This window comes from Heliangelus exortis, chromosome 3, assembly GCF_036169615.1.
Source record: "Heliangelus exortis chromosome 3, bHelExo1.hap1, whole genome shotgun sequence".
In the NCBI taxonomy this organism is placed as follows: Eukaryota; Metazoa; Chordata; class Aves; order Apodiformes; family Trochilidae; genus Heliangelus; species Heliangelus exortis.
Genome location: NC_092424.1, coordinates 50,077,105 through 50,104,871, shown reverse-complemented (window position 1 = coordinate 50,104,871; position 27,767 = coordinate 50,077,105). Strand labels below are relative to the sequence as shown.

The following is a 27,767-nucleotide window of genomic DNA, read 5'->3' as shown; positions in this document are numbered from 1 at the left end:
AGTGACTCACCTTTTTATGGGGAATTTTAAAAAAAGGTTAAATTTCTTCTTAAATACCAATAGGACTTACAAAAGCATTTATGTTCCATTAAAACAATGTGACTCGAAAAGATTAATATAAAAGAAACCCAAACCCAAATAAACCCAAAGACTATATTAGTCTATGGCTAATTATTATTAAATACATAATCACAGCAACTCCCACCTTCTTCCTGCTCTAGTTTTTTATAAGTTAAGTGACAATTTTGCCCTATAGAAGGGCTTATTAAGCACATTCGTTAAGTGCTCTGTCTGAAAACATTGCACCTGCAGCAGAGCCCATGTTCTAGAAAGTACTGCCAGAAAAAAGTCCATCTTCACTTGCCTCATGAACTCCAACTGTGGTGGTCTTGCTCTTGCATACATCTGCTGACAGAGAAAACATCACTAAAATCCTGCCTCCCCTTGACTTAATGACAAAAATTCCATTAGTTTAATCACACAGTTATTTAAACCAGCTACTTACAAATACCTGAAAAGACTGAGTGGAAAAAGTAGGAAAGGTCAAGTGCTGTTGATGTAAACTCAGCAGTTGCTTTGCTCACAAGTAAAAATACCAGTGGTTACAAACCAAAAATAAAAAAAAAAACCAACAAGAAGAAAACAAGAATAAAAATAACAGCAGCTCACCTTTTGAGGGGGTGGTCCGTGGTCATCCAAGTAAGTGGAATTTCCTACAAAAAGAAGAAGGATGGAGATAAACAAAAGTGATCTAGTGCAACTTCAAAATTTGCCAATTAGTTGAACCAGTGTTTCTCTATCCCACTAATTCAGTGGTGTCAAATAGTTCAAGGAAGATAAATATCCCCCTTTTTATTAACAAGAGAAAAACAAAACTGTTTTGCTACATAATATGAAAGATTAGATGCACATTGTAATTTTAGCAAAAACTAAATGGGCCAAAGCAGATTTAATTAAATAATCAAGGCATTCTATTATGTGCATGACAAAAAATGTCATCTGCATCCTCACACATTTTAAGCAAGTCAGCACAGTTAACCTCAAAAAGATTTCACAAATAATAAAGTATCAAAGGCCTTCGTCAGATTTTGGTCTGATAGGAGTTGACAAGTATACACTTAGCTCTCTTCTCACATGGATTTTCCTCAACATCCAAGCTACCTTTTTATTCCCAAACAGTACTGACTGAATGGGAGTTGTATTCTGATACAAGTACACCTACCCTTTCAAGATGCTCTTTTATATCAGATGAAAAGCTTCAGAAAAAAAAAACCCAAACCTTTATATTTTTATATGCTCCCTTCTCAGCTATAATAAGGCAACTATTTCAGATTTTGTACCTATTACTTACACACACCGAAATATAAAATATATTAAATATTTTAAAATATTTAATATACAATAATATGATTAAATATATATATTGCATATATACATATAAATTTAATATATAAAATACACACAGACACACATAGGCTGTCTTCCCTGCAACTCTCCTTCCTGAAACCCTCACAAAGGATTAACCAGGAGCTTGCAGCAAGTCTGAGTTCCCCTCAGGCCACACACACCTCTCCTCTCAGTCATCCTCATAACCAAAGTCATCAAAATTACCTCTAGCCTTATATCACTATGGAGTACAAGAATCCTTTTTGTAAGTGCCAACTAGAGGTCCAAATGTCACATAAAGGAGGACTGTAAAATGCTTGTCCTACTACTTAGCATCTCTGTTCCTGGCATGTTGGATGGTCAGCAGATGCTGCCTTTGGGGGCAATGCAGGCTGGTATAAGTAAAATATCATCTGGGACTAAAGAGGTCTTCTCTTGTCAGGCTGTCCAAAAGGACACATTGTGTCACACTGGTTTTGGTTGTTTGTTTTTTTGTTTGTTTGTTGGGTTTTTTTTTTGGAATGTCACAAGAAACAAAGATACTTCTGGATTTAGAAGGCAGGAAGGAGAAGTCCTGTGTGAGTAGGATTTACAATAAAAAGTCAGCATTACTCGGAAGAAGATTTTGCTTTCCAATTTTTCTACACTATTTTAGCATAGGTTATGAAGTTATGAAAAGCCTTCTGACTCATCTAAAGGTAGTTACCAAAGCTCCAAACTTGTTCTGTTGCAGATGTATGTACTTTGATCTTGCAACTGTTCACACTACAAAAGCTTGAACAATAATTTTTCAATGGTCATCTGAAATCATGAATCATCATTTGAAGCATACCAAAATTTAATCTATTTATACAAGTACCAATCCTTTGAACAAGTCAGTTAATTTAATGCCATAGGCTAATTCCCTATATTTCCTAGGTAATACGACTAATTCCCTATATTCAGGATAATTTCTTTTATACATTTTTCTGATATGATTCTAATTGCCAGGGAATTAATTCAGTTCCCAGACTGCCAACAGTGTTGTGTATGGCTTTCCAATTAAGTAGCTACTCCATACACAGTGAGACAGACTTGAAGATTCCAGGAAAACCCAGAGTTACACCTGTGAGGGGGACAAGGTAAACTCTGTTAGTGCCTCTCCTTCCATACACATTCAGGATTTAATGTCCCAGTAGGATCAGGCTGTTACTAATTAGTTCACAGCAACTTTCTCCTATTTGTAATTAAACAAGCCCAATGCCTGCCATTGTTACTGATACAAATAACTTTTATGGTTTTCTCATTGTGTCAGAAAAATTGTTTCAGTTAGATCCATGCTAAAACATATGTTTGCTGGAAACTATTTTTGTTGTTTAAACAAGTTAACACATTAGAAATGCCATAAACATTACATAAGAACTCCTTATTTGTTAAACAGTAGCAAAATTTGAGTTTTATAATTGGTATTAAAGATCCATTATTAGTTATGTATTTCTTGTTCCCCAAAACATAGGCAGTTTAAACTTACCAAAATAATAATAATAATAAATTAACTACATATATATAAACTATATCTTTAGCAATCACCTGTTTTGCTATAGAGAAAAAAAACACTTGAGAAAACAGATCATTACAGTCACAGTTTGTACAGTGCCTTAGAGAGCAGCATAGAGTGTCTGAGACCTATATCACAGAAGCCTTTCTGAGATAGTCAGGAATTTTAAAATTAAGGAGTCAGTAACCTAACCAGCTTTACCCTTCTGCATCAGTAACTGATGTTCTTAGCATGCATGATTGCATTTTCCTTTCTTTGCAATTTTATGATGACCAAAATTGAATCAAAATACTCCTGCCCTAGAACAGGCATCTTAAGAGGGTGGATTTCTGCTCCCATTATGGGTTTGGTTTTGTTTGTGTGTTTGAGGTTTGGGGTTTGGTTTTGTTTGTTTGTTTTTACTGCACATTCCAGTACTACTGCATCTGCTGTCCTGGTTTGGGAGGAGCAGGATAAACCTTCATTCAGGCTTTGACATTTGTTGACAGAAGATGTGAGCACTCTGCATCAACTTCTTTAACCAGGGCTGGGGGAAGGGCACGGCATCAGGATCAACATTCACTCACCAGTTACCAGGAATCGCCTCTCACAGACAGATCTCAGGTATTTGATACCTGATGGTAGTCCACTTGATCAGGCAACATTTGATATCATCTTCAAAGGGCTGTCTTCTCTTCACAGCTGCCAGGAGCCATCTTCAGAGCCTGAGAGTGTTTAATTTCCTCCCAATCACCTCATCAATTCTGCAATCTCTGATAAAGCTTCCCAGCTGTCTGGTTTCTCTGTTACTTCATACAGTGGTGTTGGCCCCACTATCCCAGCACTAAATCAACCAGGTGATAAATGTTTCGCCTTTGTGTTGGCTGAAGTCTTTCTGAGGCTCCACAAGTCCTTCAGAGAAAAGGATCAAGTGGTTCTCTCCTGCTCTGATTCCTCCTCTTGTGATGAAGGAAGGGCTACTTTTGAAGAATTTGCTACTTGAGCTTTTGTGGAAGGCCCTTCTCCCAGATTAGTTTGAAAAGGATTCAGTCTCATCTTCATGAGAGCTCTCTCAGGGGTTCTATTTTTTTTTTTTTTTTTTTTTTTTTTTTTTTTTTTTTTTTTTTTTGTGGTAACAAAGGGCTGAATTCCACTTCTTTGCTTTATTTTGGTTACAGGCGAGACCTGTGCCAGGATGGGTGGAGGTCAGGGGCAGTGCTTGTTACAGGGGTTCATGTAACAGTGATCCTTGCTGGTGTGGGTGGAGGGACATCAGTAATGGCCTCTGTCAGAATTAACTTCTACTGGAGTAATTTTGACCGATTTTATAAAGGTCTTTTTCATGGCAGTTGCTTGCTCAAATCCAGAAGCAGCTAAGGGGACAGAAACTAATAGCTAGACAGACATGAAATAAAGAGTACTGATTTGAAACCACATCAGAATAGCTTACAAAGAACCAAGGAATGAAAGCTGCAGACATTTCCCACTCCCTTATGCTGCACCAAACACCACGTGCTGAGATAGTTCCCTTCCCCTGATCTCCGATTTCTGCTCCTTAGGTGTATGAACCAGCACCCATCTTAGCATCCACAACATGCCACATCAATCCAATAGTCTGAATTCTTTTGGGTTCATGCTTAAAACAAGGATTTGTTTTCAGTAATAAAAGTGAAACCTTTTGCTGTCTGATTCATATCATACCCTGAGTAAAAACACACTAAAATAACTCGACAAATCCATCTGCAATGGAGTGGAGTGGGCACTGGGACTCTGGGGTCCCACAGCTAGTTCCTTACCCACAAGAAGCCCTGCACAAATTCACTGATCGTCCTATAATAGAATTGGGGTTTTCCATTCTGCTTGCAAAATACAAGTCACACTAAAGGAAACTTAATGAACACAGAAATATCTTGAAAATGTTCACTGAGGCCAGAATATTTCTGCAGAAAACCTCCAAGAAGATGACTTTTTAACGCAAGAGTAGGCCATTAAAGGATTACTAAACAGGACTCCTGAGTTGGATATTGAAAAATTTTATGAACTTAAGACAGGATGCAGCTTGCACATGTAGGGTCACCTGGCAGAAAATACATACCAGACTAGGCTGTATCTAAAAACAAAAGAAAAATTCAGCATTGTAACTACTACAAAAATGGAGAAATACCACGGTAATGCCAACCTATGAACTATTGCTTACTAGGACATGATAAAAGTAGTACAAAAAGGAAAATTGCACAGTAAACATGAGGGACTTAGGAATGAATACCATAAACACTGAAGTCACTGTTCATAAGCTCAAGTCTTTACTGTAACTATATCAACATAACAAACTTGCCCTGAATGGAGAACAGCTTTTATATGCTGTGGCAAAGACAGCATGTGTTTGACATCGTTAAGTGCCAGAAGATAAGAGGCTTTCTGTAGTGATAAAGCAATACAAGATGAGGTAATTTTTCCTCATTAAGAATCTAGTCCATTGCCCTGAAGCAACCAATGACATCAAATTACTAGGATGTCTTTTCTGAAATCCTTAAATAAAGCTTTACTAAAGACATCATTGCTCTTGTCTGTCACCCAAGACACGTCTTGATTATTTTTCCTGGAGAGGAGTATATATTCTTTAAAAATGAAATGTTCTGTTTTATAATATATTTTGCCTTCCTATAACTGTGAAAGTCTAAGGCATTAGAAACAAGTCAGAAAATAGTCTCAAATAGTGGTATTATGCATTTCACAAACATACATAACAGTACACTGGACTGAACTGAAAGACTCCTCCAGCCTCTGAGGAAAAAAAAAAAATCAACTTTATTGTAGATCATGGTGAATACATGGAAGTAGTCCAAATTCTTCCATAATTTATTATCTTTGAGGGTACGTGAATCAGCTGTATGCAAAATTTTTGAGGAAACCTTGTGGTTATGTTCCTTTTTTCTTGGAATCACTGAAGTGTGGGGGCTTTGCTTGAAGCAAGCCAAGTTTATACAAAGAAGGATGATCAGTCACCAGGATTAAGGAAAAATATTACTGTGTCCAGTTCACAACCACAGAAAACAAGAATAACTGCAATGCTGGAGAAACCCTTTCAAAAATATGACTGGGGAGTATGGGAAGAGGATATAAATGGGTTTATGTATAAAATGAATCAACCAAAACAGGATCACTTAATTTGAAAAAATTAGGTATCATACAGAAAGGACTGAGAAGAGATGAAGGGAGAGAGCCAATATGGAAAATGTGGAGTTTTGAATATTTGCCTGGAGCAGGGTTTTCCCTTGGTAGGAATCACAAGCAGCAGTCATAAAGAGTAAGAATCCATCTGCTGCCAAATTTAATGGGCCCTGTGAAAATCCTGCTTTGTTCTCTTCACTTGGTCACCATCTGAAATGTCCAGTGCCAGCACAACCTTTACTGGCATAGCATTCTTTAGATCATTTGATATCTAAAGGAAAGGAACAGTTTAGGAGTTGTCTGAGGAGTCTTCTGGTCTGGAAATCAAGGCTTTGAACAACAATTCCCCTACACTTTGAAGAACAACTCGCCCATCAAGCACCCCCAATAATTAAGGACTGCACCTTCAAAATAAATGACATTTCTAGTAAGTAATCAGAAGAGCATTAGTTCTGGTCTGCTTCCAGAATAAAGTTATTTAAGCAAGAAACTGGAAAGCCACCCATTATCAAAATCAGTTCATGGCTTCCCAGCACCAGTTATTTTATTCTATGCAATTTCCTTACTCTTTTCTTTCTGCCATGCAAAATTTCTCCCTGTGGAAAACACTGGGGAGGCTCCATCAGTAGGAGCATTAGTTTGACCAGGATATGCCCATGGCTGGCAGGCTGTACCCAGGCTAGACACGACTGCCAGAAACAAAAGACTGGGTGTGGTTTTCACAGTTTATTCTCAGCCTCCTGCATTTTCTAGGGTATATATATATATATATATATATATACATATATTTTAACCTCCCAGTGGACATCCTTAGAAACTTCAGAGATTTTTAGACATCTGAAATAATAAGGTATTCTTAGTCATCATGTAGTGAAGCTATGTGGTCCAAAGGCAGGAAGGGAGCTGAGGACAGCAACTTAAAAACTAGAAGCTTAGAAGAATGACACTGTCCAGCTCAAATCCAACCTAAAAGGATTGCTGCTACTGCTGAGGTCAGCACAGCCACACCAGCTTTAACAGAGGGAACTTTTTCAGAGGTGTGCAGAGAAGTTTAATGTACAAAACAAAGCAAAACCCCACTGACCAATCTACACTGAAACACAAAGTGACTTATTGCAATCCCTTCCATCACATATAAAAGGCTCTGTACCTACAACTGGCTTCCTCTGTGCAAGACTAACATCCTGTCAAAATTTTGATTTTGACCATGAAAACGAAAGTAAAGTAAGAATTGTTTTTTAAGAACATTCTGAAATGGGTTTTTCTGCTTCCTTTCTTGCCTTTCAAAACATTATGGTTATTCCTTATTTTTTAAATCCTAAATACAAACAAACCTCAACCCCAAACCCATACATTTAACTCACTCTACACTGCTGCATGCAATGAAGCAAAGAAGCTGGGATATGATAAAAATAGCTATTTAGTTTAGTTACCCAGTCAACTGGACCCTAGCAACTTTGTTAGGATATAATTCAGATTAGTTTACCTACCAGTTTTATACTTATAACACATTTAGGAGAGAAACTGGCATACCTAAGAAAAGCTACTGGTAATTCTGCATATGTAATATATATAAAAGTAGCAATGGAATATGGATATGAAGGATAATGATAGATTCTAAACCAATGCAGCATATATGTTAGAGAGGAATTCAAAATGAAGAAAAATACCTTTATGAAAACAAATATTAATGAATACTGACCTCCTGTATACTTACCAGTTTGTCCATATCTATTACTGTTTATATTTATAAGGTTGCCTTTTAACATTATCAAGACTAGAATGTCAACTTGTTTGATAGCTCAATTTTTTAGGAAAAATGTTGACATTAACTGTATTTGTTACCTCTAAATATACTGAAATGTATAATTAGTATTCATAAATAAGAAATACAAATTTTTCATTGGTTTCATTCAAATAAATAAAATGTTCTAATATGATCCCACCTATCCAAGTTATGTGAGCTACAGCAAGCACTAATACTGCAGACATTGGTTTTATTGGTGATATTCCTGGTGCTTTTTGCTTTTGTTTCTACACTCCAGTGACAGATTTTCCAGCTTAGAATTCAACAAGATGAAAGACACATTTTTATGCACATTTCTAAAAATTGGCTAGATGAGACTGAATATCTTAATACGATAAAGAAAACTTGTGACTAAAACTGCTTTCAAATAAGAAGGAAAATTCTTCCATCTTAAAAACTCACAAAGAGAGACCTAGGTGGCCAGACATCAGAAAATTCAACATCTTCCTACTACTAGCACCCACACTCTTTATTTGTCCTATATACATATCAAGCAGTTGAATATTTTGGTCCAAGATTCTTGCCGGGAGACTTCCTAACCCCAAGTTGTTAGACATTTGCCAATAAATTGACACTTGCCAATTTATTGACACTTGTCAATAAACTGCAGTATAAATACTGGGAACAAGGGAATAATCAAATGAAGTAATAAAACCAACCCCAGAGGATATTCCTGCACTCAAAGGACTTGTAGATATGCAGTTCTTTCTGAAGACAAAAACCTAATGACCAAAAAAACGTGTCATTAAGCCAAACTATTTTGACTTTATTTTTTTTTATTTTAATTCATTTTGCTATGAAAACTAAGACTGCAATCTATCTCTGTGACCACGTAGCTCTTCACTAAATGTACTCCAAAGCCCTATTAATCTGATCATCTTTATTTACCAGCTGATTCTCAAAATGTGCTTTCTAGTTTAACATAGCAAATGGACACTGATTAAATAGGAGGGGTGGAGTGTTGGTTGTTGGGGTTTTTTTTCAAAGATTCTTATCCTACCTTCTGACACAAAGTATTCCAGGTATTTCGTAATGACTTTCATTATCTTCTGAATTTTCTTAGCCAAATGCAGAATCAGTTCTATAAATACACACAGTATTAGGTTTTTTGGTGCCTTCTGGGATGTCCTCTGAGAAAAACAGTCCTCGCAAGATGTGTGATCAAGCAATGCTCAAAGCTAGGCAGCTACAAACAAAGCTGTTCAAAATTTAAGGGGCATTTTGGGAAAAGTTTACAGTTTGACACCTAATATGCCACCCTCTGAAATCACACAGAGGAAGCCTGGTCTCCTACTTCACTTCCTAACTGGCTAACATGAGAGAAATAGTGAAAACTGTGAAAATTGCTATGGCTGAATACAGAAAGGATCTGAGCAGCATAGAAACTAGCTAGTTAGAGAGTAGTCAGAAACATCTAATATTTAGAAATAAGCTAAGCTTAATGACATTCAGGTAGCATACTTAGAAAACTGCCTCTGGCAGGTTGCATTGACAACTATCTCTGAAAATTAACAGAGAATGAAAGAGTGAAAATCTGGCCATTACTGGAAAGTAACACTCAAAAACTAAAACTCTTAAACTGGAAACAGACAAATGTTGCACTAAGTCAGGAGGATGCAGAACACCTACCACTGGAGACTGCCCAGAGCAGACTAGGCAGGCATCTGCCCAGTGCTGGTTTAGAACCGACAAGCAAATTAAACCATCTCCTATTCCAGATCTTTTTTTTTTTTTTTTTTTTTTTTTTTTTAAAATCTAGCAGCCTGGGTGTTGTTCTGGGTACTATCACTCAATATTCTTATCCATGACTGGAAAAAACTACATTAAGGAGCACCAGTATTAAATGTTGTAACAATAGCAAATTAAGGGATTTGACATCTGCTGAAACGCTGGTATGAACACAGAAAGATGATGATCAGTTAAACTAATGGACTGAAAACAGAAGATGCAATTCAGTAAAAAAAAACCATAAAAATTTGAATTCAGATAAGAACAACATCATCATAAAAGCAGAATGGAAACAAAGGGGAAATGGCAGAAAAGAGGAGGGGGTGAAGAGATGGTAGGAGGTGAATACCAGTTCTCTTCCTTTGAATTTTTTTAAGCACTCTGTAAAAACTATTGTGAAAGATCTTCCCACTGCAGCTGATTGTACAGCAGTAGTTTCACTAGCTTGGGAAAAACTCTGTTTTAATTGACTGCCATATGAAGAAACTTCTTAAGGCTTAGTGTTACTTCATTTCCCCCTTTTTCTCCAGAGTGACAGATTGACGCGAGGATATTTGCAGAGCCTCAAAAGTGAAAACTTTTTTTACCTCTACCCCGCAGAATGCACAATGTACAGGAAGAAACTGTGGGACAAAAGATGGTGGCAGGGCCATGACATCTCCCCTATCAATGCACACACTGTCCTGCACAGAGAGCACCACACCAAATGGTGCCCCTGTACTCAGCGCTGGTGAGGCCACACCTCGAGTCCTGTGTCCAGTTCTGGGCCCCTCAGTTTAGGAAGGATATTGAGGTCCTGGAGTAGGTCCTAAGGAGGGCAACTGGGCTGGTGAAGGGACTCGAGCACAGATCCTATGAGGTGAGGCTGAGGGAGCTGGGGCTGTTCAGCCTGGAGAAGAGGAGGCTCAAAGGAGACCTCATCACTCTCTACAACTCCCTGAAAGGAGAGGGTAGCCAGGTGGGGGTTGGTCTCTTTTCCCAGACAACTCTCAGCAAGACAAGAGGGCACGGTCTCAAGTTGTGCCGGGGGAGGTTTAGGTTGGACATCAGAAAGAATTTCTTTACCGAGAGGGTGATCAGACATTGGAATGGGCTGCCCCGGGAAGTGGTGGATTCTCCATCCCTGGAGATATTTAAAAAGAGACTGGATGTGGCACTCAGTGCCATGGTCTGGTAACTGCAGCGGTAGTGGACCAAGGGTTGGACTTGATGATCTCTGAGGTCCCTTCCAACCCAGCCAATTCTATGATTCTATGAAATGCAAGAGACCTCCCTCTGCACATCTGAAGTGCAGGACTACAACTCCACAGATAAATCTTCTCTCTCCAAGGCTCTGCTTATCCAAGTGACGACAATTCAGAGGTGGGGTTGAGGGCTGGACAAAGGATGTAATGATGAAGCTTCAATGAAGACACTATCACACATGAGGCCTCCTAGTCCCACTTCACTCTGCCACTCAGCCTACAAACTCCAGGGAATCTGTATCAGTCCATACACCTTCTCAGATGACACCAGTCTCAGGAGTTTCCAATTACATCAATAGCAGATCAGCTCTGCTCTTCTGCATGATGCCTTTCCAGAGACAAGGATTTTATTATTTAAACTTAACCCAACTTGCAAGCTTTATTCCTGCCTATTGCATTTATACAGATATTTTCAGACAAACATTTTTTTTCCCCTGCACAGGCCATCTTGGGAAAGAGAAATGTAATGAATTTTGTAAAACAAGTTGCCAGCTATTCAAGGAAGATTTTTATTACTATTATTAGTATTGTATGTACTACAGTGCAAATGCTCTCCAGAATGGATTGTTTGTTGGGCGTTGGGTTTGAAGTTCCTGTCCCTGGAGGCACATTTCCAAGAAGCTGCCTAAGTCTGTGGTCTGACCCCTGCGGCACCTTCCTAGCAGAGAAGAAAAGAACACGCTTCGCAGACCATTGGTCACATAAAGCTCTAAAGAGTTGTTCATATTTTTATTGTGCTAAGGCCAAATGAGTTTTCCTTATATGTACTTTTCATAACATCTCAGGTCATACAGTTGCTATGATTTTGTCACACTTCTTTACAGAGACAGCTGCATTAAAGATAATGGACCCCCCCATATGAGGTAGCCTGCAGGATCGAGATGTATGTATGCTGTATGGTTTTCTGCTTTCTTCAGAGTTCATTGCCTCTTTCTATCTGATTTCAAAAAGTAAAAAAAAGTACAGTTGAAAATAAAAAAGAGCCCTTTTAGAAGTCCATCTCCTTTCCCTCCCCTCTACCATTTCTTTTTTGGACCACAAGAGAACCACTGTAAAACTCTTCCTTATATAACTCTTGAAAAGAGCACTCTATGTAAGAACTGTCTCTTTGTATTGCTTTCTCCTCTGAAGATCCAACTAAAAAAATAATTCTAATTGTTTAACCATTATTAGCTTCCCATCCTCAAAAGGCTTAACAGGCACAAAATTGGAAGTAGCATTTCTTGCCAAGGCCTGCTAGAAGCCTACAACTGCAAAACAGAATATCTATGTAGGTCAGGTGAGGAACACACTGTACCTATATGAGCTATTTCTTCTTTATGAAAAATTAGCATAAAGTTTTATTAATTTCTATTACAAGAAATACTTAAGTTTCAGATGGTTTTCTAGATGTCAATATGATTTAATACAAATATTTTCCATTACTATAAATGCTTTGGCTAGACTGCTGAATTTTCACACTATCCAGATACTGGCTTCTGTTCATAAGACATTTTAACTCTTTAAATGCATCAGAGTGACGAAAACTTCTCAGTGCAAGTGTTCTTTGTTTTAGGAACCTCTAGATAGAAACTGCATGTTTAAAAATAAGACACAAGATCTAGCAACCACAGAACACTGGACTTAGCTTAAACCCTCCTTTCCATTTCAGCACTCTTTCATCTCCTGCAACAGTAAAAGGATAGGATTAGCCCCATTCCTGTCATTCCAATCCCTTGCAATACATACCTTCTACTTCAGATTTCAGCCATTACTGGGAAAAGAGTAATTTTCGTACATGGAATAGATAACTTAAAACTCAGTGCTTCTGAAAGAATTTTCTGCTTCTACAAATCACAAATATGATTTCTAGAAAGATTACTTTTCCTGCCTTCTGCCTCATTTCTCAAAATCTTAAACAAGATTTGTACCCATTTTTGTTCCAGTGCATGATTTTTTTGACTGATTCATAAACATTCTGTAGGATGTCTTACGAAAAAATAATTGAATATGGTGTAAAAACTTCTGCTCTTCAAAATCTGATACTCTCCTTATTACTGAAGCCTAAGACCTATGATTCATACAAAAGACTTACCTGTAGGAAAAATAACAACACAAGCTTCATGACTTCTATCAAGCTCTTAAGCATACCCAGTAGGAAATATAAATACATACTGATGATTTTTCCCAGTTTGTAAACAAGAAAGATTTGGCTATTAGTTACCAAGCATTTACACTTGTAGTTTTCAAAACTTTGAGTGAAAACATCTGGAAGACAACAGGCATATGAAGAATCTTTAGATTTATTGATTAATTTTTGCAGCCCTATGTGCTCCATACCAAAAAAGTGCCTCAAAAATGTCAGCAATAACAGGTTCTATATTAACACCTTCATGTTAAAAGTATAACTACATTGGATGCAGTGTCATACAACTACACAAACAGTCCAAGTTCAACCTCAACAGAAGTCTTCAAATTGGCATTACCTCTCTTATGCTCTATACCTATCCTAGAAAGATTTTCACTTTCTATATATACTGCTACCCTAATGGGTGAGGATTTCAGCTTGATGAAGGTACCGAGGTCTAAAATGCATTTTGACTCACTTGGGTAACTGTTTATTTAAGACTGCTCTTGGGTGTTTTGACCACACTTATGAACTCTGAGATGCAAACATTCACCACTGGTAACAATTACCTAGGCGTGTTCATTCTTTTTATATCATTTTCCTGTGTTTTATTTAGCTTGGACAACCACATCAGGATGCCACCACTAAGATGTGGCAGCGTAATAGATCTCTAAACGCCACTCACGCTGCCTCCTGCAGACCATGTTTCTCACAGGAGACATCTTAAAATATATGAAAACCATCTGTGCAATGTAGACTATCACCCTATAATAGCGATTATCTAAATACCTAAATTCAGCCTCTCAGTGTACACGTGCATTAAGAGAACTTTTTTACTGTATCTACACATAGCTATACAAATACATATCAACAGCAACCTCTGCTTTGCTTGAATGGTTGGGAGAATCCTAACCAAAAATGACAAAACAAAGGTATTCATACTGAGACAGTAGAATTTAAGATGTATTATTACATTATATTATTAGGTGGTATATTATTTTTAGGGTATGACTGAGAGTCTTTTTTGCAAGAATAATAATGCTCTTTTAAATGCCAGAGATTTATGGCAGTACTTTTATACTCTTGCTGAAAAGTAAAAATAGGCTTTTTGTTCTAATCATGTAATAGGCATAGTGGTGTAATTCTACAATATTTCAAAGGGTCATTTCAGTGACAGTATTTAACTTCTACAATTTTCCATTGAGCTTGGCTGAGTTACAGAGTAAAGACACTGCTGCATGCTGAAAGTAACATTCAGAAAAATTGCATTCAGAAAAATGCAATCTTCGTCCTTTATTATGTATTAGTTTCTCAGAAAGATGACATCTGATCACCAATAATGACAGAGAAATCTTCCCAGAGAAATCTGATCTAGAGAATTATCCATTGTTCTACACAAAAGAAAGCTTAAAGACCCTCTATAGGTAAGGCTGGATACTGTTTAATGTTCTCTAACTGGCAACAGCAGCAGTTGTTAACATGAGTTTATGAAAAATTCATGAGTAACTACTGAACATGGATTCTTCTCACTTTCTTATAGCTGAGAAAGCAGGAATACAAACCTCCCCCCCCCGTTATCTTATACAAATTTAATACTTGCGAAGTATCTTCTCCCCTATTACAAAATCTGTAATTACAGTTTTCTGTACATTATAAGCTTAAATATTAACTTACACATAATTATAGCTTAGTTTACTATTACGTGCTATGTCTCCTTAAGAAAAAAATATTCTTACAAGGCAAGAACATCTAGATCTCAGTCATTTTCTTATGGCTGTTTTTCTGTCCCTTTACAGCAGAGGTTCTCTAAATATAGTGATTCTGAAATTAAATTATTGAGTTCCCCAGTCAGCAACATATTGCAAAACTCACTTCTAAGTGAGCCCCATTTAGCATGCCTGGCAGTCTTTACTCAGATGTATAATGGAGATGTGTTCATACAAGCAGTACAGAAACATAATAAAATCTCATTCCATGCATGTGTTCACTGCTCACAGGTTTTTTGTGGTTTTTTTAATGCTTATGTTTTAAAGCTATCTAACAGAATGCATCTTGAAGGAGGTCATTGTCAGAGAGTAAAATGGACAATTTTTTCTCAAATTTTCTCAAGTCAGATACCTAAAAAGTAAGGAACCATGCACATGTACACAAATAGAAACAGTGGTCAGCAGTGTAAAGATCACCAGGACAGACAGCCAAGTATGTGGATGGGCTATACCATCCACATCTTTATGTTACTCATAAAGAGCTTAACACTTCTACAAATTGTCCTGACTTCTGATCCAAAGAGGGAGAGGGCACTTTCTGATGAATAATGAACTCTCCTTCAAATGGACTCTAGTACGAAAGCGATTCTATTTCAAAGAACACCCAAAAATCAGTATAATGCTAACACCAAATACATTTCAATCTGAATGCAGCCTCCACACAAGGAGCATGCTCAAGTGAACTGCACTGCCACAGCACCAGGAATGATCACCTTGCTATCCTGTAGTGAAGGTGAAAACCTTTTGCCAGCAGCCGTAGCAGATTGCTCAGGGCTTCAGTGCCTGTGGTGTGACATCATTTTGGGACACCCATCAGGTCCTTCTTTTCTGGCATTATCGTCCTCTCTAAGACTCAAAAATTCATCTCAGACTTCCCACCATCAGTCATTTTTTACCAGGTCTTGACATCCTTCTGGATCCACTATCAGCAGCTCTCATGCTACAGTCAGACAGTGTCAGCTTCCCTAACTCCAAACAAAATACAGCTGTGAAAATACCTCCTTTCCACTGCTGCTGCAACTTCACACAATACATATTAGAGGTCTCCACTGTTTTCCTCTCATTTCCCACAACAGTTTCCACTCATTATATTATGTACCAATCAAGAGCCTTCCATATCTTATAAACACTAAGAAACAATGTAATTCCCCTAGCCAGCTTCTCAAAAACAGTACATTATTTTTTTTTCTCAAAAAAAAAACAAAAACAAAAAACAAAAAACCAAAAAACAAGTTAAGAAAAAAACAAAACAAAACAAAACCAACAAAAAACCAGCTAGAGACAGACTTCTGGCACTGAAAATATACCAGACCAAACTGCTGAAAATTAGGAAGCTTAAAATGGGGTCTTAAGGAGGTAAAACAGGGGTAGAAACCTTGAAAAAATGGTGTGGCACCAGGATTACCAATAGTTATTTTTCAGAAGACACCAGTGTAGTTACTTAGGCTGAAATACATGTTCGCAGTCAAGGCACAAGCAGTAAAGTGCTTCAAATGACTCAACTGGGCTCAGAGAACCTATTCCCATGCCAGGCAGTTTTCCTCCCTTCTATGCAGTCCTTCTTTAAAGTAAGCCAAAAGAGTGTCACCTCACACATCTCTAACAACAATTTATTCTTCAGAGTGATCTTCAAATCCAAATAATTGTTTGACATATTTTGTAACAGCCATTATAGAAATAAACTGATCTACAAGCCCTCTGAAAGGTTACTTCAGCATGTTAGTTGTTGGAAAGTTGTGAGGGCAACTGATGAATTAGGTTTTATGCCAGCAACGCTTGCAAGGACAGAACCTTCAGGTGAGCACTGCTTAGGAAAGAGGACACAGACCTCTGACATGCACATGTAGGGCCCAGCACTCACCAACTTCACAATTAACTAAAACGCATCAGATCACCAACATTGCTAAGATTTTATTATTCATTTATTGAAGCCTAGGACTTTACATACTCTCACACCTCTTACTCTTTCTTTGGGGATGTAAACAGGCATTGCATCTAGCTACTAAAAAATCCTGAAATATGCTGCCATTTTAGTTCGTGGAAACTTGACGGGAGAGGAATAAATATGGTGTTGTCAGCTGGAACATGTGGTGAGCAAACACAAACAGGATTTTGCACAGGCGGCTATACGAGACTCCCATAAAACAACACGATTTTGCTGCAAAACACAGACTCCCGCATACCACCCTGAGTGGAAACCAGGCTAGCTGAGTTACTTTTGTGTTTTTGGGTTTCTATAAAACAAATGGCCAGGTGCATGAATCAGAGCAGGGAAACAGTGCACACTCCCCCCAGAATAAACAAAAAAAGCCTAAAGTTTGACAACTGATCCAGGCACACCAGCATTGCCTTCATACAGTCTTTTTAATTTTCATTTGTTCACTGCTTCTCTCCTTCCCCCTCACCTGCTATTTTAAAAGCGAGTCTTTATTGTAATGGAATCATAGATTACTCTACATATAATCTCCCTGGGAAGAAAAGCAACTTTACACTTGATTTATCATGTCATATTAAGCTACTATATTTGTGCTAAGGCTGGGAAGGATGCCAGCAGGCTCAGCATACCCTCTTCCGCCACCTTCAGTCAAGGAAAAGATTTCAGGGCCTTCTGCTTCTTCCTAGCACTCAAAAGAACAGTAGCTCTTATGATATTCTCCCTTTTTGTAATGCAGCTGAATGACAGGACACATTTTCATCAGGTATTCTCACAGCACCCAACAAATGTTCAGTCAAAGTTTACGTACCACAACTGAAAGCTATTAGCTAACAGAAGTCATCCTAATGAATTCCTCAGGAGAAGAAAAACCAAACAGAACCATGGATACCAGCACTTCATCACGGACATTGCAAAGTCTCAGCTTGCACTGCAGCCTCCTGGGGTGCTGCAGGAACACAGACCCAAGAAAAAGCACAGACACCATGCAAAATGCCAGCCTTGCCTCATGGGGTTGGGCTACATCCTCAGTGTGTTCCACCATCACTGTTGCATCCAGAAGCACTGCCAGCAACAGCAGTAGTTGCTACAACCACTACCACAGAAGTGGTAGAACCACTTTCTTTTAAGCTAAATATCTAGCCTAAGAGACCATGTTCACAATTGCCACCTTCCACAGCTCTTGGGAACTGCAAGGCTTGCTTTAGATTGTAAAAACTTTCAAAGTTACTGTGGGAGCTATCACAGAGATAAGGCAGTAAGGATGTGTCCCAAGAATGGTGGGGTGAAAGGTTAAACCATCAGGTGGATCCCTCTCCTCTTTTATCAAAAATGAACTTGAAAACAAACTCTAGTAAGCTGAACAGTTGTTAAGGAGTTTTGGGACTTCTGTAGTTGTTTCTCCAACTTGTGAGTTTAACAGAACCAGCCAAATACTTTGGGTGACATTAGTATCACTGATAGGACTAAGGCAGACAATGCATGAGAAACAAATAGGATATGTCATCATATTAGATAACTGCAGTTCAGCCACAAACCACAAAAATAAGAAAACTCAAATGACAAAACAAAACAAAACAACACCTGCGTTTACCTAGGGACTCCTGATGTTAATTTCTTAACTGTCCTGTTAAAAAGACACTCAGGTCACCAGAAATCAAATGAACTTTTACATAATTTCTGCCAAAAGCCAGCACTGAAATCAGTGGAAACATTTCCAGCTACTTAATTTCTGATTATTCAGAATAGTTTCTCTTCTGCAGAAAAGAAGGATTTCCTGCATGGACCCCAGCTGTTACTAGGGGGACATTTCTGATGCTTCATTTCTGTGAATATCAAACACAATGATGATATTCTGAGGATATTAACACAGAAATACCAGACAATCAAGGCACTCCTTCCAAAGCATACATGCATCTGTAAGTGCACAAGCAGTTTCCCCTTGCAAATAAAAAGAGATTCTGAATGTCTGAATTACTCTATATATGGCTAGTCAACAACAGCTTCAGCCAGACAGAAGAGGACAGCAATGTCAGAAGTAGTTAGGGGAGGATGGGAAATGTGATTTCATAGTATAGCTAAGTCCTAGGAACAATTTAGTCACTTAAAGATCACAAAGGGAAGCAGTTTTACTCCTCGCAGCTGCTGACCAGTATCCTGGAGGAGCTACAGTTTCTGTTAAATCTATCACAGAGAAACAGGCATTTTACAGTTTCAAAATTTTTTTTCAGTACAGAAATAAGTGAAGGCAGCTCATGCTTTTCAGGAAACATAAAGGAAGCACAAAAACGTCAGAAACCCAGTTACAATGTCTTCGGTGATTAGAAATTTTCTGCCATTACAAATGGAAGAATAGCCTCATGTCTAACATAACAACATTTTCACACAGCTGAAATTACAGTATTTTTTATTTTTCTGCAATCTGTTTTTGACTTGGCTCCCATTGTCCATACATATAGTACTCAGAACATTTTGGAATTTGGGCATTTATCTATTTTTCTCTAATTATGACAGTTCCACATTTGTCTGCAACTGTCCTGTTACTTACTGTCAGCCCAACTTTTCTAGATGGCTCTGAAATGTGTCTCTGCCTTTTACAATATCTTTAGTTCGAATCATCTGCAAATATAATCAAAATATTAACTCTACTTTCTAAGCATTAAAGCAGACATTGCACAAAACCAGAGGACTGATCCTTAATAGTCACCTTCCTTAAAGTGTTCATATGCCATTGTAAATTAGCACCATGGTATATGAAAAATCTTATTATTATTCTCATCAATAAAGAATATGTGCTAATGGAGAGGCAGGTTAAATGAAGTAAGGAAAATTTATTTCTACAAAACATTATCAGGTTTCTGATCATACTTGCAGTGTTGCACTCTAGCATGTCCTAAACAACACACAACCACATCCAGCAACCAGATGCTATTCCAAACCATCAGCAACCTCAGCACCACAAGATCCGCGATCCGCAAATGGTCATCCCTCTGCCTCTGCAAACCTGCTGTGAACTGTACCTGGCATCTGCATCACTGAGCCCCCAGAGCCACCTTCCAGCAGCCAGACTGATGCCCTGGAAGCAGCCCCCCTCCACCTGGCCCAGCCACAGCAGCTGGATCCAAGCCACACCTCAGCAGCGCTGCTTTCCCTTCCAAGAGGGACAGGGAAGTTCTGCACCAGCTGCTCCACAAGCTGCTTTCAATATGACCCCGAGTCCTGAACCACTGCAGTGAGACTCTTGTTCCCAACATGCAGCAGTCACCCTATGGCTTCTCCGTGCATTGTGTAAAAAGCACTTGAACAGTAAACTGTGTGACACTACACACGATCATGGTTTTTTAAACTTTAATTCACTTTCGACTGAATCAGCAAATGCAGCATCAAATATTTCAAAACTACAATGTGGTTTCTATGGGATTATTCACAACTCTTTCTAACAGCCCTGAATTGAGACCGTGCATTTTGAAATCAGGACCCTTGATAAACTGATTGCTTCAGAGACTTCTGGTTAAGTGTTAAAGTGAGAAAGCAGACACAGGAATTGCAAGCTAGTTTGAGATACTTTTTTTCTTGTTTGTTTCTATGGAAACTGAAGCGTGTTTTCTTTCTCTTCTTATTCAACTATATTCACACTTTCATTTAATATCCTGCTTTTAATTTAGGAGAAATCCCCATTCTGCAAAATACTTCAAAATAATACTTCTGTTGTAACAAGAGCATCCTGTACCTAACAGCAGGAGAGCTGTGCTACTGCTGCTGAGCTGCTTCTTCCTTAACTCCTCCGGATTTGGTCATTCACCTGATCAGTAACAAAGGAAAACACTACAGAGAAAACATTCAAAGCAACAGTGGAATAACTCGCCACCACTCAAAGATATTCGAGATATTTCCAAATTAAACAGAAGGCCAACTAAGTTGTTCTTCTAGTATACTCCATCATCTGTTTACATTTCCTGCAAACACTTTAACTATGGCAGTTCTGCACCTTCTTCAACTGTTAGGAATGCTGTTTTAAGGCAATAACAACTAAGAAATGCCCAGAACCACATTCCCAACCATAAAGTATTTAAGAATAACAGCTTTCACTCAAACTCTACAGCTTTGCTTACACTTCCCTTGTGGTACAAACCAAACCTCCTGACAGCCTCTTGACACAAGTCATGGCAAGTGTACAACACAAGTACAATCTGTTGTCCACCTGGAAATCAATTAATATGTACAATCCCATCATCACTCTGCCACCCAGCTCAACACAGAAAATAAATTCCCAGGCAGAGCCGAGTTACCCAGCTCTCCTCCAAAGGGCCTGCACCCTTCCCCATCAACCCCTGAGCCAGCCAAACCCCATGGGGCCCCAGCTGCCAGTCCCATAGCAGTGTTTTGCAATCCTGGCCACGAGGGACCCTTTTGCAAGGCTACCATGGAAAACTTAATGTTCCCCACACCCACAGTCACCCAAGCAGGAATTTCTGCCTCACACAGAGCCACCATGGTCCTATAGAAACTCTCTGATCTGCAGCCACGCTGAGTTTGCCATGGCCACACAGGCAGCTACAGTAGTAACCAAGAGGAATGCTCTTCAAGGGAATAAGCCCTCTCTCTACCAGGACAGCTCAAGATACACATGCAACTGGAGAGCATTAGCAAGCACATAACACATATGAACAACTGCTGCTGGAGCTATGGGGCAGTCAATAGAACAATGATGGTAAGTTTGCCCAGTGGGTGTATGTTTGAGCAAGAGGCAAAGCTTTACACTGTCCATGTTAGAAAGGGGTGAATTCCTCTTTTGTCACATTTTCCCCCCTATACAGAGCTGCCAGGGAAATCAGGACAGCAATAAGTACTATGGATTTGTCCTCACCCCACTGACACCAGCTGCAACAGGGCTTTTCCAGTCTTCTGCTTTACCCCACAAATGCACAGAAGGCAGCTTCGTGCCCACAGGGAGGGCAAATATCCTGCCTGAACCACAGCTGGTGTCATTTGTACACCTAAAGCTTCCAGAAATCTGATAGAAACATTTTCTGTTGCCTGGAAGACGAGGAATACTCAGTTTGCAACCACCTCCAAATGTATTTATCTAACCAAGCTTTTCACTGGAGTGCCTGCTTACAGAGGGAAGAACGAATGCCAGCCTCAAGTGGGACACCAGCAGGAGGCTTTCCTCTTCCACACTGCCATTTTCTGCCTAATTTGGGACCAGTCTTATACCAGCACCTGATGAAGCCAAGGGCAGCCAACCTCCCTGCATCACTGATGCAAGAGTTCTGCACTTGTTCTCAAGCACAGTGACCACCTGGGTGGGCACAAGATATCTCCTGTTGACCTTCCCAGGTTGACAACAGAACAACTACTTCAAAACAGTGAATACTATTCATGAAAACGGTGAAAGAAACATCATCAGTATTTTACCTATCAGATATCTGCAGCTTCATGTGTCACAACCTTGCAACTAAACACGCCAACTTTTGATTACCTCCTTCTCCCTGTCAAACCATTGTTTTCAGAATGTGGTATTTCTGGCATCATGCCATGTTAAAAACAAGGTTAAAGTGAATTTTTACAAATCACATTTGCTGCAATCTAGATATTGCAGAATGTGTGAACAAATTTGAACATTTTCCTTTTAAAGTTTTATAAACTACAAAGACTTGTAAAAACAGTAAATGTTTATTTTGAAACAGACTCTCAAGCTAGACATGGAAATTACATCTGGAAACACAACCTGGTTTCTAGTGAGAAGAAAGAAAGAAAAGCAAAACATACAGACAAAAGCTTGACATCATGCAATCCAGATAGTTTTCACTATGTGTAAGAAACATAATTACACAAGAAACAATTAAATTAAAATGAAAAAAAACCTTTTTGCTGAACCAAAGACCTATTCTATTTTTGTGTTTAATTGAATGTTCTCCAGCCAAAACATGCGAATTCAATTAACAGAAGTTTTGGTTTGGGGTGGTTGCTTTTTTTTTGTGCGTGTGTGATTTTGTTATGTTATTCGAAGTACCAAAAATTTAACCATGTGAACTCATTATTAACTCACACCATGAGGGTGGTAAGACCCTGGAACAGGATGCCCACAGAGGCATGGGGTTTCTAGGACTGATAACGATCAGAGAATTGAATGCAGAACCAAGGCCACTGATTCTGAGAAACTTCTTATGCTCTGGAAAGCAGAAGGGAGGAAAGGGGTCACACCTGCAACCCTTCTTTGGGGAGGAGCAGACAAAACAAGTGACCAAACATGAACAAATGAGTATTCCATCCCACACACGTCATACTTAGAGGAGATTTAGATTGGAAGCTAGGAAGAAGTTCTTCACCATGAGGGTAGGGAGACACTGGAACAGGCTGCCCAGAGAGGTGATGGAAGCCCCATCCCTGGAAGTTTTTAAGGCCAGGTTGGACAGGGCTCTGAGCAACCTGATCTAGTGGGAGGTGTCCCTGCCCATGGCAGGGGGGGTTGGAACTAGATGATCTTAAAGAGCCCTTCCAACCCTAAAAATTCTATGATTATTGCTGAATGTCAAGATCACAGGATGGTAGAAACCTAATCCAAGTTTTGAATAGCTCCTTAGGAAAAGCTGTCTGCAAAACAAACATGGAATATGATCACACTGAAATACTGCAGTGAGATGAGCAACCATCATGCTGTTACTAACTTATATATTCTGAATTTCACAATCCTTAAAGTCTTGAGCATACAGATGATGTGCTAATTCATTCCCCACTGTCTGATTTTAATGACTTGACTTCTGAAGACAGATTAAGGTTCTTCTTATGTTGCTGGTAACTGGTATAAAAGCAACTCAAATCAGTAAGCTTGAAAAATGCATGAAATTAAGGGCTAATATTTCCAGATATTGTTTTGCATTGGATATGTGGAGACTGATACACAAAAAGTTCTCATGCATCAACAGAGAAATAGTCAGTAGCTTCTTTCTGCTGGGTTTCTTTGGAAGCACAGCCCTGGTGTCAACTTTCCAATTTTTATTTGAAGTATGTTTCACAGATTAGTTAACATTGGAAAAGACCTCTAAAACCACTGAAGTCCAACCTTCAACCCAACACCACGTTGCCAAGTAGTCCATATCCTGAACTGCCACATCTACATGGTTTTTGAGCATTGTCAGGGATTGTGACCCCACCACTTTCCTTGGCAGCCTGTTCTAATGCCTTCAGAAAAGGAGTTTTTTCTTTTTACTCCTTCAGTAAAGGAGTTTTTTCTAATATCCAATTTAAAATACATAGGCTGGACTTAACCTTACAGGAGGCTTCTTTTGCCTTTCTTTAAGAGGTGTGAATGATGACTCAAACTTACACAAGTCCTTCTCCAAAACCCGCCACAATCCCAATGGATAATGATCCAAATTATGACCGGGACAGAGTGTGACTGTCACAAGATTCTGGGGAGCAAAGTAGTCTATTAGGTCTGCAAGAATGTACAACAAAAGCAACAAAGTCCTGATCATCCACAAAAACCCCACAGCAGCATTAGTTACGGCACATGGGAGGAAAATGGAATAGTCTTGCTAAAATTTATTAAAGTGGTGGCAGGCAGCTACTGCCAATAAAAGAAGCAAGTTTGGGGATGGGGGTTGGATTTAGCTGCTGATACAGTCAAGCTATTCAATAAAGATAATATACCAATTTCAGACATTTTCAGACACTGATTATGATGTTTGTTAACAGATCACAACAGCCTCTTCTCCCAGCCTCTTTAGGGGTGCTACACTGATTGATGTGTGCTATATAACATCCCACATAGTGAAATCCTTCATCTTCCTGGGGCTCTGTACAAAGAGATGTCTCAAGCTCTTGTGCCTTGCACAGTAACCACAACTGTTCTTTTCTTCTAAATAGAAAAAAACAAACCAGAACAAAAAACACATTAAGGATCACCATTCCCCTTTCTAATGTCTAACAGAAAATATATCAAGATTTGTTTGCACCAGATCCACTTTTTTTTACTGCAAGTATTTGTTCAAAAACAAGAGCTGAGACAGAAGTCCAGATTTCAGCAAGCAGAGTGAAAGAAGCCTTCCAGCAGTATCCACGTGAATGCTTTCCTTTGCACAGCTTGAGCCCATTAGTTTTATTTTTTTGTCTGTACACTGTCCAATAAAAGTAACTGAATCCAGCCTCATTTGTAGTATCTCATTACTTAAATGCAGGAATTTATGCCTCTCTTTCCTCCAGCTTTAACATAGCAGGTTTACTTAGATTAACAAACTGGTCATCCAATTAGATCTCCATCTGTATGGGAATAAAAAGCTGGGTTATTACAAGAGTGGGGATGGGCATCTTGTGACTCGAGTTCTCTGTGAAATTTTAAATACAGCATGAAATCTGCAACAAAATACTCACTCTACACAACCATATAGCAATACTTATCAGCCACAGTAAACCCAACCCTAATTTTAAGCCATTATCTTTCTCTCCAGAGCAGCAAATGTCAGTTTCAAAATAAAAAGAATCAAAGTTAGAGGAACAAGGTTCATGCTTTGAGTAACCAAATCATGCACATTCAAATGAGACGACCAAGCATTATATAAAATAATTCATGTCTGTTTAAGGCTGGGAAGAGATACTATACCATTTCTTTTGGACTGCTTGTGTGGGAAGCAACTGTCACCTCTCAGTTCAGAAAAATAATCTCGGCGCCTCAGGTCACACAGTTTCAAATGACAGAAACATTTCTTTCCAAAGTGTTGCCTATTAAATCTGATTTAACAGCACATTCACAAGGTGAGTTTGGTTTTATTAATACCGTTTTATATATAAAATTTGGTTACTTAGTGACATTCTAACGTTGATCCCAGGCAAAAGCACTTTTCTAGCCTGTCTCTGAGCAGATTACCAGCTCACAGCTAACACTGGTAATGTTGGGCATATGCAGATTACTCCCAATGAGTGAAAGGCTAAGCCTAACTGCAAGACAGAGGAAGACAAGCCAGGATTATTCAAATATGACAGAGGGCTTTTCTTCTACTTTTTCTGCTATTTTACACTAAGGAATATAGGAGAAAAGAATCATCACTCAACATTTCTAGTCCTCTTGTTCAAAACAATAAGAACAGAAGTATAAAAGGCTCAGTTGCTATTAAGACAAAAACCTGACTGCCATCCATTTGAAGAAAGACAAGTATTGCAAAGCCAATGCAGAAATGGCACTAACACCAATGTTGATATTTGGCACTGGTTTAGAATTACTCGGAAATATGTAGTATTCTGGGGAGGTATAGAATATTAAACTGGACATCTCCTAAACCACAAGAATTGATGTGCTTTGCTTTTGGTTTCCAACTTCAGTTTTTTAGGAGGTCAAACCCCATATTCAATCTGATACTAACCCCTTTGCTGTTTTCTATGAAAAGCTCAAGACAGAGATCCAAAAAAAGCAAAAGCAAAGCTTTCTCCTAGTATGTAAGGAAATTTCCCAAGAGTAGCTGTGATTGTTTCATTGGTGGCTTGGCTCAGCTTCTGGGACAGTCCTGCTCCACTTCTGCTGTCAGCTTCAAGTTCTGGCTGTCTGGTGAAGCCAAAGGCAGCCCTTGCTTGATGGTCATGCTCTGCTGCACCCCTGCCAGCCACCCTGGCTGTGTCTGCCCTGTATCTGCAAAATGCAACCCAGTTCCACCAGGTCTGGGCTCAATGAAGCATCCTCCCTTGCCCCTCTGTCTCCCAAGTCATGTTGTGCCTGCAAACTTTCTCCCTCACAGCCAGAAGGGATGACAATCTTGAAAAGGGGCTGTGTGGAAGAAAAAACAGGAATCTATTCTTGTTGGAAAACTTGCTCAGCAAAAACTTTCACAGCTTGTTCAGAGAACTCACAGGAAACTCCTTTCCATGACAGCTTTGTGGGTCTGCTGGCATCAACTTTTATGAGAGCCCAGGAACTCTCTCTAGCTCCCACAGAAACCCGTTGTTCAAGGCCATGTCATGAGTAAGCTATTATCTGTAGTGTTTTACAATACCAAGCCTTGAAGCACCCATTATTTTGTGAAGAGACAAGAATCCAGCTCAAGCACACAGCGTTTAACCCTTGGGCAAAGTATGTAGCGTGAACAAACACAGATGAAAATGCCGCATAAAGTTCAGGTTCTTTCCTTAAGTCAGAAAGCATCTCATTTTTTTCCACTCCCAAAGGCCAGAAGAGGTTTTTCTCATACCACAGTTCTGTACAACAGGTTGGGGAATTTCACCCCTCAGTTACTGCCCAGCTCCCCCACCCCCAGAATATCTGCAGAGCATTTAATGAGACTGCTTTCTGAGAGAGGTCCCATTTTTCAAGGTAGAACCAAAGGAGTTGATTCTGCTCAAAACAGTTCAAGTCCATTTTGCCAAAGACTACTACCACCAGCTTTGCTTAAAAACTCAAGGGCCATGATGAAGTTGTAAAAAACTGACTTATTTTTAGAGTGCTGAGTATTACAACTCAAGCATACGCCAAAGAAATCAGCAGAACATTTTCTTATTTTTTTTTTATTTCAGAAAAGACATATCTTTGAGTCTTTGCCACATGAAATGTTTTTGTCCTGCATATTTTTATAACCTCCCAGAACATTTTTCTCCTCCCATAATGAAAAAATGTGGGGTTTTTTCCATAGCTTCTACACAAACACCATAGGAAAGCCAAAATGTTTCTCGTAATACAACTTTTAACAAAGAACTTGCTACTGATATTGACCTTGTCATAGCCAGATTCTCCACAACAGATTTTTTTCTTCACATATCTTATGTGAAGAAACATATCCCCCCCAATTCCCCCCATAATTGCATTATCTTTGCTATCTCCAATTCAAATTTATCTGACTGCAGCTTCCAGCTTCCTGTTATGGCTTTCTCTTGTACTGTAATTTCCTCGGTATTTTCTCCCTGCAAAGGTACTTGACCACTCTGATCAAGTTATCTCCCAATCTTCCTTACACTAAACCAATACCAAGTCTCACATTGCAAGGTTTTTTCCAGCCTCCAAATATTTGTTGCAGGATTTTTTTCAGTACTCCAATTTGGTCTGCCCTCTTAAAAAAATGTGGCTCTTCAAAGCTACAACATGTACAGAGATAGATGTCATGTCACTGTCCTGCTGTTCACATG

At 38.9% G+C, this 27,767-nt stretch overlaps 1 protein-coding gene across 1 annotated transcript in view; it reads right to left on the bottom strand.

Moving 5' to 3' along the window:
- The window catches only part of UST (uronyl 2-sulfotransferase), a 158,036-nt gene that overhangs the window by 94,208 nt on the left and 36,061 nt on the right, over positions 1-27,767 (bottom strand). Inside the window, exon 2 of the mRNA XM_071740535.1 lies at positions 670-713. Within this exon, the coding sequence (XP_071596636.1) occupies positions 670-713 (44 nt within the window). The remainder of the gene's footprint in view (positions 1-669; positions 714-27,767) is intronic.